At 38.4% G+C, this 13,365-nt stretch overlaps 1 protein-coding gene across 1 annotated transcript; it reads left to right on the top strand.

Annotated features, from left to right (window-relative positions):
* The first annotated feature begins 2,590 nt into the window (after nucleotides 1-2,590).
* LOC145575165 (uncharacterized) lies at nucleotides 2,591-6,182 on the top strand. The gene is made up of 7 exons (XM_081633069.1): nucleotides 2,591-2,663; nucleotides 3,586-3,762; nucleotides 3,916-4,393; nucleotides 4,674-5,178; nucleotides 5,316-5,762; nucleotides 5,870-5,957; nucleotides 6,061-6,182. The coding sequence occupies exons 1-7, from the start codon at nucleotides 2,591-2,593 to the stop codon at nucleotides 6,180-6,182; spliced, it is 1,890 nt and encodes a 629-aa protein (XP_081489195.1).
* Nucleotides 6,183-13,365: the final 7,183 nt, after the last annotated feature.

The raw sequence follows: 13,365 nt of genomic DNA, 5'->3' as shown, positions 1-13,365 counted from the left end.
CAGAACAAACTCGCCTGAATCAAAGCTATATGTAAGATAGCTTTCTTCAAGTGCTGCTGAAATTCGAAACCCCCCAGCCAAATTATGTTGAGAACGAGTCTCAGTGAATGGCGCATAAGGGTCACCTTGTGGAATAGCAGCCCTATTCTCATCAATAAACCTTGTAGAATTCGGGTTATGATACGACTCAGGGGTAGTTGGATCCGTTTCAGAAGACACAAGACTCTCATTCCCCTGTTCAGAAGCAGAGTTATACTCAGTGCTAACCAAATTTGCAGAAGAAACCTCATAATTAATGTGAGACATGTAATCATTTTGGTAAGCCCAATTGATTGGAATAAATTCAGGTTTAAGATTGTCGTTGTTATCCCCATTAGGAGCAGCTCCAGCAACATGACCATTCGGCATATCCCCAAGACCAGAAGAATCTGAGTCGGAGTTATCAGGTTCGTTGCCATCATTATTAGGAGGTTCCTGATTATCTGAATTATCATCATTATCCTCATTATCCTTCGGATTGTTATCCTCAGGGTTGTTATCATCATCATCATCCATATCATTATCATCAGCGGCATCATCCTCATCATCATTATCCGAGTTCTCATCATTGTACTCAAAATCTTGCGCCAAAACAAGTAGGTTGACCCGAGTGTTCCTAAGTGGAAATTTTCAGTAGTTCCCTCCACCATATTCGTGTACATAGGCCGATTATGAGGGCAATACAACACATTTAACCCTTGCAATTCAAACGTTTCCATCCTAGCATGAACACGCCTAGCAGCCACATAACCCGAACACTCACAAATCTCCTTGTAATGCCCCACACAACCAAACTTCTTACAAAATGTAAAAACCCCTCATACCTAAATAAAATAAACCCAAGTAGGAGAGAATTCCCCCGGAACATAACACCTTGGAATTAAGGGTTTAGACAGATCTACAAGAACCTGGCCACGAAATTCAGGTTCATCAAGGACGCCATCCTCGTCATATTCAAGGGTTTCAACAAGCCCTACAAGAGCTAAGGTCTTAACAGCCCATTGCGGATCAAGAAACCCCATAGGAAGGCCATAAACACGAATCCATAATCGAGTCATATCAAAAGTAACATTAGCAGGCACATTATACCTATTACACCTACGAACATTGCAAATTCTACTGTCCAAAACGAAGGTGTGTTGCTCAAGTAAAGCTTGTACGTCCGCCAAGATTGAGCATGCAAAAATAAAGTAATAACCAGTAAGATGAACTACTATATTACCTCGAGTGAGCCATTGAGTGTCTACCATTTGTTGAACAAGCGCACGAGATGGAGGATTGGGCCTAAAGAATCGCCCAATAACCGCTTTGTTCCAATCGATATTAGTAATATATTTCTCCAAAGGTTCATATAAATATACCCCCATTGATACACGGTCCAATGATTGAAGTTAGCCATTAATAAATAGCAATAAAGGACGGAATAGGTTAAGGAAGGAGGTTGTTAAAGAGTAGGAGAAAGAGCAGTAGACACTTTGGAATAAAATTACTTTGTTGTTGAGTTGAAACTGGGAATGGAATTGGTAAAACCAAATAATAAAAAAAAACCTTTAAGGTAGAAGGGAGTTACACTAAGCAAATTTGCATGAGCTCCATGTGTATACCCAAGCTGAACAAAGATGAGCAAGCAATTGAAGTGGGGCAGCTCAAGAACACTCCTTGAGCACTAAGTAATGCTTCTCACAGAATAAAAAAGTACTCCAAAAAACCAAACAAAAGAATGATTGGTTAGGAATCACGGATACAAGAGAGTAGATTAAAGAAAACAAGAGTAAAAGGGACATGATTGGCTTAGAAAAGGAAGATTGAAGAGGAAAAACCTCAAGAACATGTAGTAAACCCTAGAAACCTAAGAACCGACTCATAAATTGAGAGAAAATAACAGCTGCTTGCTTAGTCGAGAAATTTTTTTGGGAGCTTTTTCCCTTTATTGTATTTTAATTTGGTCTTTGTCTACTCTTGTAAGTCTTATTCCAGATTTCCAGGTTTGTTAATTTCTCGTTCTTTCAAATATATAATTTTGAAAATTCGAAATTCGTTCGTATGGAATTGAAGTCAATAGATGGTGATTGAATTCGAGCACATATAATGCATATGTTACATGAACTTGCTATAATAGAGCATTCATATATGTACGAGATAGGAGGATAAAGTAGTTCACTAACTTTGAAACAAATTTTATGTGAGAGTTGATGTTTGGGTTGAATCATAGCATAGTTTTTTTTTACCTTATTACTCCCTCCATGTTTTAATAAGTGTTACACTTATTATATGCGTTCGTGTTTTAATAAGTGTTACACTTTCTTTTTTGATAAAAAAAACTACATTTTATTATTATACTCGGTATGATTTATATCTCTCTTCTTTTACGTTCCCCATCCAAACCCTATAATACTTTTCTTATTATTTCTTCTCTCTCACATTCATTACTCTTTAATAAATTATTAGGATCTTACGTACTCTCCCTTGAAAGAAATGGTTTTCTCCCTAGAAAGTAGGGCTTTGGCTGCTGTGTGTTCGGCTTTGCTTGATTGCTGATTGATCTTCAATGATGGCTGACGATATTGCGGATCGATATGCAAACCTAAAATTGGACGACGAGGATGGTGGTGTTGTGGATTTAGGTGATGTAGAATCTTTACTTGCGTAAGAGAAAATTCATCTGCAAGAAAAAAAATAATTTGTATAGCGTATAGATAAAGTTATTCAAACATGCATATAACTCTATTAATAATATTGTCATCGGTTTAATGTTCTCTTCCAAAAACAACAATCATGTTTAATTGATTTGATTAATATCTATTAATAAAAGATAATTAAAGGAGAAAGAAGTGGAACCAAGTAGACTATTTTTTATTGTACCAAAAGTTTGATGTACACTTATGTAAAATTAATATTCCGTTTTTTTTTTTTTTTTTTTTTTTTTTTTTTTTTTTTTTTTTATGCAACAAAATTAATACTCTGATTTATTTGACATATTTTGGGAATAACTTATACTTCGTAGTTGCTATTCCTTTACTTTACTCAACAACCCTATATAATCTCGTTAACTCTTTTATCACACAAAATTTACCCATTTTCATGCTTTCAAAATTTATCCCACGTAAAAAATGAATTGTAACCAGTACCATGTGCATGAATACAAGATAACAAATTAAACTATACAATACAATAGTAAAATAAACAAGTCAATAGTTACATGAAGCTTTAATGAAGTCTTGAACATATAGATTGAATATAAAACTAGCAATGCAGTTAAAGTAGGTCGCCATTCATGCAAATTAAATAAAGTACGGAGTAATAATTTAAATTACATAGCCATAACACATAATTAATACGAGTAGAGTATATTAGTTTTTTGGATTTTAGTAGGTAGGTTATGACAAAAAAATCCTTTTTTCTTTAAATAAAATAAAAAATATATCATGAATTTTTGTAAATCGGATCAAAAAATGGCTAGAGGTATTTTAGTATCTTTTCAAAGCATGAATATTTGACGGCACCAAATTTCGGGACCTCCTTATACTTGGACTAATGGCCAATTAGATAACCTGATTTTCGAGCGTCTTGACAAGGCTTATGCTTCTAGGAAATGGTTAGAGTCTTTTCCTGAGACTGAGCTTATCCATCAACCTATTTTATTTTCTGATCATGGGGCGATTATTTTACGTGACAGTCCAGTTTCTTCAGATAGGAAGCGTCCTTATAGGATTGAGAATTGGTGTTTGTTATTTCGGTAAGTTTCCGTGCTTATTGGTACCAATTGGCAAGATAATGCCCAGGGGTCTAAGATGTTTTCGGTTTTTCGTCAATTGGATTATATTCGCCGTTTGTTATTGGCTTGATGTGTTGCTCATAAGAAATCGTGGGGTCTAGACTGGAGAAAGATAGAGGCTTCCATTTGCTCGTTATCCAGTAATTTGGCTACTGAGTCAAATCGTATGAGATTTATTTCAGCAAGGAAGGAGGTTCTAGATCAAGCCCAAGTTGAATTTCTTTATTGGAAACAGCGAGCTAAGGTTAAATGGGATGCATTGGGTGAGGCTCCGACTCGATTTTTGTTTGCTTCGGTACAGGCTCATAAACATCGCAATAAGATAATCAGCTTGAAAGATGTTTTGGGTAATTGGGTTTCGGATCTGGCTGGGATCTCACAGATGTTTACTGATTATTTCTCGAACCTTTACCAATATCATGCTCCTTCCACTGGAATTCCGGTCCTGGACTGGGAAGATTTACAACTTCCCACTCTTTCTTCCTCCGCTTACCAAGAGCTTATGTTACCTTTTTCAGATATGGATATAAAAGATGCGATGTTCCATATTGGTGATGACAAATCTCCGGGTCCGGATGGGTATACTGCAGCCTTCTTTAAGACCAATTAGTCAGTGGTTGGTGCCTCGGTGACGAAGGCCATTCAATTCTTCTATGCCCATGGGTATCTTTTTAAGGAATGGAACCGTACCTTTTTTATTTTACTGCCTAAGGTAGACTATCCAGAGGAGCCTTCTCAGTTTCGTCTTATTGGTCTCTGCAATGTCCTTTACAAGTGTATTGCTAAATAGTTAACAAATCGTCTTCGGAGATTTGCCATCTTTGATTTCAGGATGTTAGAGTGCCTTTGTTCCTGGTAGGTTAATGTCGGACAACAGTCTGCTTGCTCATGAGCTTCTTTCCTATATGAATTCCTCGACTTCTAAACTTTGCTCAGCGGCCCTTAAGTTGGACATGAATAAGGCTTATGATAGGGTTAATTGGGATTTCTTGTGGCAAGTTTTAAGAGCTTTTGGTTTTCCTCCATACTGGGTTCATATAATTCAGCAGTGTGTTACAACGGTTTCCTACCAAGTCTTGGTTAATGGGTGTCCATCGAAGACCTTATTTCCTCGCTGCGGGCTCAAACAGGGGGACCATCTTTCCCCGTATCTTTTTGTTTTTTGCATGGAGATTTTTTCTTTAATGATTAGTCGTGCTGAGGCTTCTAGGTTAGTTCGAGGACTTCAGATTTCCCGCAAGGCCCCGTCAGTTTCCCATCTCTTCTTTGCTGATGATGCCTTGCTTTTCTTCCGAGTTTCGCCTTCTGCTTGCGACAACTTGATGGCTGTCGTTAATAAATTTTGCTCTATCTCGGGTCAAATGGTTAATCTCCAAAAATCATTTGTGAAGTTCAGTTCTAATACTTCATCAGATTAGAGGGATTATTCGGCTTCTGCATTGCGTATGGATTCTCAAAGCACTTTAGGTTCTTATCTGGGTATGCCTGTTGATATGGGCAGGGGAAGTGTCAGGTTTTCAAGCCTATGGTTGATAAACTTGTTCAACGCCTTTCATCCTTTGCTTCTTTGCATCTGTCAGCGGCTGCAAAGTTGGTTATCATCAATTCTATTTGTGTCGCTTCCTTCCACCATATCCTCTCAGTGTTTAAAGTGCCTGCTACGGTTTGTAATCAGCTAGATAATCTACTAGCTCGTTTTTGGTGGCGCTCTTCTCCTTCCTCTAAGGGAGTAGCGTTATTTCCTTCTTCTGCTCTTTATTTGCCACGAGGACTGGGAGGTTTGGGTATTCGAAAATTTAGTTGCTTTAATGCTGCTCTCCTTGCTAACAGTCTTGGCGGCTTATGCATAATTCTCAGCTTCTTGTTTCCAGGGTGTATCGAGCAAAGTATCCGTCTTTGTTGGCTTCTCATGGTACTGCCAAGACAGTCAGGCCGTCTTGGGGTTGCCGTAGTGTGTTATAGGGTTTTCAAACCCTTCGTCATGGTTTGATGTGGAAGGTGGGGTTTGGTTCCAACATTCAGATTCTAAATGATAATTGGGTGCCTGGGGTTCAGGTTCAGTTTAAGGATTCTGTGAGCAGGATGAGTGCCCCATCCTTTGTTTCTGATCTAATTAATGTGCGTTCGAACGCATGGAATACGGGTATGATTCATCGGTTATTTCCTCCTTGTACAGCTAGCCTTATTTTGGGCCTTGAACGACCCAAGGAAAGAATCGATGATTTTATTTACTGAAAATTTACCAGGGACGGGAGGTTCTCCACGAAGACTGCGTATGTGTGCTCCTTGTGTTATGAGAATGGTGACCAGCGGTCTCCTTTGGTTCTTGACTCGAGTTGGTGGAGGCATTTCTGGACTTCGCCTTTAATTCCGTAGTGGAAAATGTTCGCTTGGAATATTATCCATAATGCGTTGCCTTCTGCTTCGTTGCTTGCTCGGAAGGGTTTGCCTGTGGATTCCAGATGTGGGCTCTGTCATCAAGATGTCGAGACTCTTTCTCACCTTTTCTGAGATTGTCCATTTACTTGGAGTTTATGGGAGGACCGACCTTGTAGATCGGCCTTGAATATGTCCAAGGATCAGCCTTTTGAGGAGTGGTTTTGCTGAGGTTCTTTTAAAGTTTCTTCATGATAAGGACTGGTTGATGCTAGAACGTTTTTTCAGTCTGTTATGGGCTCTCTAGCTTACTCGAAACTCTATGAGGTTTCGTTCTGCGGTTTATTCTCCTGCTTCTATTATGGATTTGGCTTCTAGTTGGGTGGACAGGTGTTCTGAGGCTAGGTCGTTCAGATATGATATTACGCCTGCATTTCCTCCAGGGTTTTCTTGTACTATGTCTTCTGCAGTTCTTAGAGGGAATGCTTCAGATGGTTGTACTGTCAATCTTACTTTTGATGGGGCCTAGAATTCTAACAGTCACAATGCGGGTACTGGATGGGTTTTCTATGATGTGGCTTCTGATGTTCAACTCGGGGTGGGGCGCAGGCTTGTATCTCTAATTCTGTGTTCCAGCCTGAAATGATTGCTTGTCTGTTTGCTTTACGCCATGCCAGACAATGTGGGTATTCCTCTTTACAGATTCTTACGGATTGTTCTTTGGTGGTGGATTCGCTTCGGTCTCCGGTTCCCAAGGATATTTCGGTCTGTTGGATTCAGAGGGAGCTTCTGGAAGTTATTGGGGATTTAGTTGTGTGTCATGTTTAGAAGGTTCCCAGATCTACGGTTGCTCAAGCTCATTGTTTGGCAGGGATGGCGCGTCGGCGTGATTTACTTTGTTTCCGTTTTTAGTATGTTTGTTGTTTGTTTCTTGTAAGTTCTTTTGTCAACAAAAAAAAAAAAAAAAAAAAAAAAAAAAAAAAAAAAAAAAAAAAAATCATTAAGTAAACAGATTTCATTGAATTTTAAGTACAAAAATTAAAAAGAGCACTTCAAGTCAAAAAATAATAATTAATAAAAAAAAATTTAAAAAAAATGCTTAACAAACAAATGGGAACTTCCTATTCTAACGCATAGAATAATAAATCTACTAACAACCACTAGTCAAATGTTAGCAGCATGATTGCCATGATATATAGCACCCTAATTTACTGCTGATAATTGCACATGTTACTAACTAATACGAGTAGTAACTAACTTTGAACTAATCATTCAACATCCAATCCATCACTATATATTATATAATATATCTTTAAATTCCCTTCATAAAACCAATAAAATTATTTAATAAGTTTTTAGTCAAAGTATATATATATATAGGTGGTAATTGATTTTTGTATTGTCTTTGTGGCTCATTCAAACTACAAATGAAGCCAATGAATCAATGGCGAACTAGAGCACATATAAAAGCTACTGTCCTATTTATTATACTCTTTGTAACTTGTGTAGGGTGGATATCTTTCTTATCTAGTTTCTTGGTGTTTCTTTTAGACGAAAACGAAGACAACCCCGGTATTAAACAAGTCGTTGGTGGCATGAGCTACACACCCCGGTGCATCATTGCCGGCATCAACTTTCTGCTTTACATATTTATTTTTATGTTATTCCAGATGTTCAGATATGCCTTCAAATGTTTGATGGATTGTGAGGTTAACGGACGAAATTTTATGTTAGTCTACTTTTGGTTGCAGTTCATAAGTCTTTATACTTTTCGATCATATACCGAAATGGCCAAAGAATAGAAATTCATTGGAATATTAAGCTTGCCTATTATGAGTTTTTGTGGGGCGGAATTTAATAGGATTCAAGGATTGTGTATTGGAGAGCCAGTTCCAGACTATGGATATTTCATGTTTGTGATGGCAGCTTAAATTTGCACTGCATATTATATGTATCGATTCGAATCAACAACTCGTTTTTTGGTTGTGCTATTGACTTGTGATAGGAATGGCGTCCTTCGAACAAGTGTATTATTCCGATAGAGGGTTCGGAATTATTAGAAAGCTAATTATTTAGTGAAGTCAAGTGATCGGAATACCTAGGTGGAGGCCGCTTCCGATCAGTAATATTAATGTATAATTAATATTACAGCTTAATCTTGATTGAACCCTTCAGATCACACCCAAGCAAATAACGAACCGACGCGGCGAATTAATTCGGAAGGAATTAATTAGTCACCCGAGTAATTAATATTTAGACGTCGGAAATTCGAGCTTGGAGCGTCGAATCCGATCGTCGAAAGTCGAGTGGAAATAATAAAGGACGAGACGGTGAAATTACTAATAAATCAACAATTTACCGAAATACCCCTAGGATCGGAATGCCTCGAGCAAACCGATGCCTAGGGGCATTTGGTAAAAGCCGAGGTGGCTAGCAAATGCACCAAGCCGAGCCTAGGCTGGCTGGTGCATGCTAGCGCACCACGGCTAGCAAGGTGCCAGCCACGGCAGCCGGCCAAAGGGGCAACAGCCGCACCAAGGCCAGCTACCTGGGCCGAGGCTGCAGCCGCAAGCCGCGCCTTGGCCGCAGCTGCTGGGCCGTGGCAGCAAGCCCAAAACCGGCTACCTTGGTGCTCCTCTTAGGGTGCCACGTGGCAGCCAATGGTTGGTTATGGGAGATGATAGGTGGCCGGCCATAGAGTGCTCCTTGGGGATCAAGTTTGGTCGCCTCCCCTCCTTATGGTCCTCACCTAACTCTTCTCCTAAATGTGCCACTTGTTGATTTATTAGTTGCTTGATAATTAATTTTATTTTTTATTTAAAAATAAAAGGAATAATCAATTCTCCCACATTGATGGAAGAGCAAATCTCACTCATGCTTTTCCCTATAAATACCCAAGTTGGTGTATTGGGAAAATCACTTGAGTAAGGTATTGAAAAAGGCATCTCCACTGAGAAAACCTTTGAACACAAATAATTACTCGGGTTTAGGTCGGGCTTAGCTAAACTCTAAGCATTGGACCATTGTTGAGGTCGAGTTGCGGGTGGACTTCCGTTGGAGGTCTTCGTGCGAGCGAGACCTAGAGCTTTCGAAGTAAGAGCTCTTGTACTGAGCGAAGCACACGTCAAAGGTATTAATCTTTTTCTTAATCTTGTTGTTTAAGTTAATTATGCTTTGTGATTATATTAATTGTGAGTGTGGTCTTGGGTCGGGTTTTCTTTTGCGGTGAGTCGGACTCATCGAAACCCAACTACGGTATTGGAGCCTTGCTCATTTATTTTTATAATCATATTTTTCAAGGTGTTCTTATGGCTTAATTTTTCTGGTTTTATGTTGCTAATTAGATTAGTAGCTCGGTTTTATTAATTTTATGCTCGTATTAAAGCTGTCTTCAGCCCAGAACTCAGATTTTTGCCCCAAAATAGTGAATTTTAGGTGGAAAAGGTGTTCTGGAAATGGTTTTACCCTTTTAGAACTGTGTTTTTAGCCAAAATCCAACCAGAAATGCCTTTTTCGAGGGATTTATCGTTTTGACGAAAATTTTTAAGTCTTTCTAACCTTGAATATTAATGGCATACTTATGGTGGTTATGTATTTGGTTCTTTCCTTAATTTTTATGCAATTTTAAACCTCTTTAAGCATGGTTACTTGGTAGTAATTGGTGCTTGAAAGATTGGTTCATATTTTCACATTATTGCAAATCCATTGCATTAAGTGTGAAAAATTTGTTCTTTGATGCTTCTAAGTACTAAAGATTCAATCTTTAATTGTTTTAAGTGATTGAAACTTTGAGTTACTAAATTCCATGAATTTTGGTTGAACTTTTGATTTAATCATGTATTATGATGATTGGAATCACAAAGTTTGAATCTTGTGATAGAAATTTCATTTATCATCATATTGGAAGATATAATTTTTCAAGGATTCACAAGTTAAAGTTGGAACTTTATTTAAATCTTTGTGTTCATAATTCCAACTTCCCTTTATTTTTGTCAAAATCTCATGATTAATTTAAATTAATTAAATTAATAGTGAGTTATTAGGCTTGTTCATTTTGTTGCACCAAGTCAAACCAATTTTATTAAAGAGTGGTTCTTGGAAATAATTTTAGTTATATGCACCTTAATGAATTTTTTAATTTAAGTTGGACTTGTATTAATTTTTCATTTTTGGCTCATTTTATTAATTCTAAAATTAATTTGGAGTTAATTAATAAGTCACGCAAAAAATTGGGGTTAAAAACCCATGGTGTTGCACAAAAATCGAGGGCGAAATTCCCCTTGGCGAGCCGGGCTACATAGCAGCCCGCATGTGGCTGCCAAGGGCTGTCTCGACATAGGTGCAGCCATGCGTGGCTGCTGCCACAGCCAGCAAGCACGACTGTCAGCCGTAACAGCAGCAGCACGGCCGGCCATGTGGGCTGTTGTGCATTGGCTCGGCTGCCCGTGCTTGCTTGCGTGTGGTCGAGCCTTATGGTGTGCGTTGCTTGGTGCGGCTTGGGTGTGCGTGTGGGTGTGCTACGAGGTTGTGGCACAATGCGCACAGCAGCAAGCTTGCATGGCCTTCGTGGCTTATGTCGCAAGCACGCCCCATAGAGGAGTCGACGCGTATGCGGTATTCTAGGCTATGGGTGTGACGCTTGGCATGAGTCACGGCTGTGCGCATAACCCCTCACTAAGCACTTGTGCCTCGTTTTAAGGCTATGTTAATTTTTCCGTTTTAATTATTTTAATTAATTATTTTGGTTTTATTTAATTTTAATAAAATTTTAAGGTTAGGCCTCGGTCTTGAGCGGCATTGACAAAATTTAATTTTGGCAAAATTTTGGGTTTACCGACTTAATTAATTGGATTAATTAAGATGGATGCGGAATTTAGTGGGAGCTTCAATTTTATTGCGCTAAATTACATAATCAATTAAACAACTTTGACTAATTTTAATTAGGCATGTTAATTGGATTAACGACCTAAATTAGTTACTAGTTTACGTGTGTTTTATGCCTTGTTACTTGTTTATCGTTGTAAAATGCATAGGCCATTCACAAATAGTGAATGGATGAATGGAATGTATATTCTCTCACAGGTTTTATGAAATGGCAAATAGTGGGGCCCGATTATGATATAAAATACGGACTGCGATCCCTGTGATGTATTTTTGTAAATCTAAATACGATCTGCGAACCGTTGAGTATTTTTGTACATTAATATTTAGATTAGTCCTAATCGTAGATATTAGTATTTGCATTATTATGGTCATGTCTTGAAGACGGAGGTTCTTTGAAGACGAAGCCATGAAGTTGCAAAAGCCGTCCCTTGAAGACTCAAGGGGTCATGCTAGTTGTCAAATGCATCTTTATTTATGTTTTCGATATATATTTATGATTATTTATATATGAATTGTATGTTAGATGCATGTTTAGGATTTCGAATGTTGTGATGATTAATTAAGTTCACTTAAATCAACCAACATAGAAACCCTAGGTCCCTAAAATATTGAGTGAAATTGCCATTCCAAAACAGCACTTATCGACCTATTAAGAGTAGTGATGGGCTACGCCAAAGCGAGGCATCACTATTACTCCCTAGGATACTTAAAGCATACCAGTATGCAAGTTGTTTTTGGTTATACTCAACGATATGAGTGATGGAGTCCTAACATGTCGTGGCAAAGTGGATAAATTGTTGAGAGAGCATTAGATGCGACGATTTTTCCAACCAAGAGTGGCTTGGAGCCATTAGCAAAGAGTTTCTTACCTTAGGAGATTGAGTGTTAAGAGAAGCCAAAGCATGCTTAACCACTGTTTTTTTTTTTGGATCTTGGAATCGACTTATTCTCACAAAATGGGGACAATTTTAATGTGTGAATAAGATGTTTAAATAAGTTTGATTAAAATGTATGAATTTCAATCTTATTTAAGTATTATGAATGGTTTTTCATTTAAAATTCTTTCAAATTGTAGAATCATGTCACTATCAACAACAATCTAATGTGCCCGAAACTTCCCGAGAAGTTACCATTTAGCTTGAATTTGGTAAACTTCAAGGAATGGGAGGAAGAACTCCGTAAGACCCTCCGCAATTGCTACCTAGAGCATATTTTGGATACACCCATCCCTAGTTTTTACTCAAAAGGGGTTATGAGCGATGAGGCTCATGAGGAGTGGAGTTATGATCACAAGAGAGTCTCGCGACTCATGGCAAACTCCATTCCGAAACAATTGAAGGAGAAATTCTCCAACTATTTTCCGGATATGCTCCTCAAGGCTCTGGACGATGTGATCAATCTGAGGGTCACAAAGAGCGTTAGAGGCAACTATGATGGCCTTGTAGAGGAGGTGACTGGGTCACTCTGTAACATGAGGATCAAGCCACCGCAAGATGGGTGTCTCACCAAAGAGAGGCAAGAAGTATGGGCTAGGGTCTATAGTGCAAGACTTAGACCTGGGATGCCACATCAAGCCCATGTGCTCAAGATGACATGGTTATTCAACCAGTTGGAGCTGATTGGCAGACCGGTGGAGGATGAGCAAGCAGCTCATATGCTTCTAAGCTCACTCCACTCGGGGTATGTTGCATTAAAGATGCAACTTACCGACAATCGGAACAAACTGTCTTTGAAGGAAGTTGTTCAAGAGCTCCAGAAAACCTATTCTTGCAAGGCGGCTAAGTTTGCTCTGAGGCCTAAGAGGAAGGAGTTCAAGAACAAAGCTAAGATGCACTGCTTCTATTATAGTAAGCAAGGACACTACAAGAGAGAACGTAACGAGTATCTAGAAGATGAAGCAAGGGGAAAAAGAGCCTCAATCTCAAGTATCATCTTTACACTTGAATATAAGCAATTTATAAGGTATTAGATACTAGAAAATTGACTCACTATGTGCTCCTATTTCAGGAACAAAGTGAGCGGTGCTTTTCAAGTGGATATGAGTACACAAGTGGAAGATGAAGATAATCTGTCCAAAGAAAGCTTGTAATCTCATGTTTTTTGTCTAGATTTAAAACTTGTTCAGTTTTATCAACCATACTTTGATCTCTTGGAGTTGGACGTCATTTTGACTTTGATCACAAGACTTATGTTTTTATGTCTTGTGTTATATTTATGGAATGACACGTTTGTTTATATTTAGACAAACATGTTTATAATGATACCAAAAGGGCTAAGACCATGGAGTCAAA

The sequence above is a fragment of the Chenopodium album genome, chromosome 13 (assembly GCF_948465745.1).
Source record: "Chenopodium album chromosome 13, dcCheAlbu1.1, whole genome shotgun sequence".
Lineage (NCBI taxonomy): Eukaryota > Viridiplantae > Streptophyta > Magnoliopsida > Caryophyllales > Amaranthaceae > Chenopodium > Chenopodium album.
The sequence above is the reverse complement of the archived record's forward strand: the minus strand, read 5'-3'. Positions and strand labels throughout refer to the sequence as shown.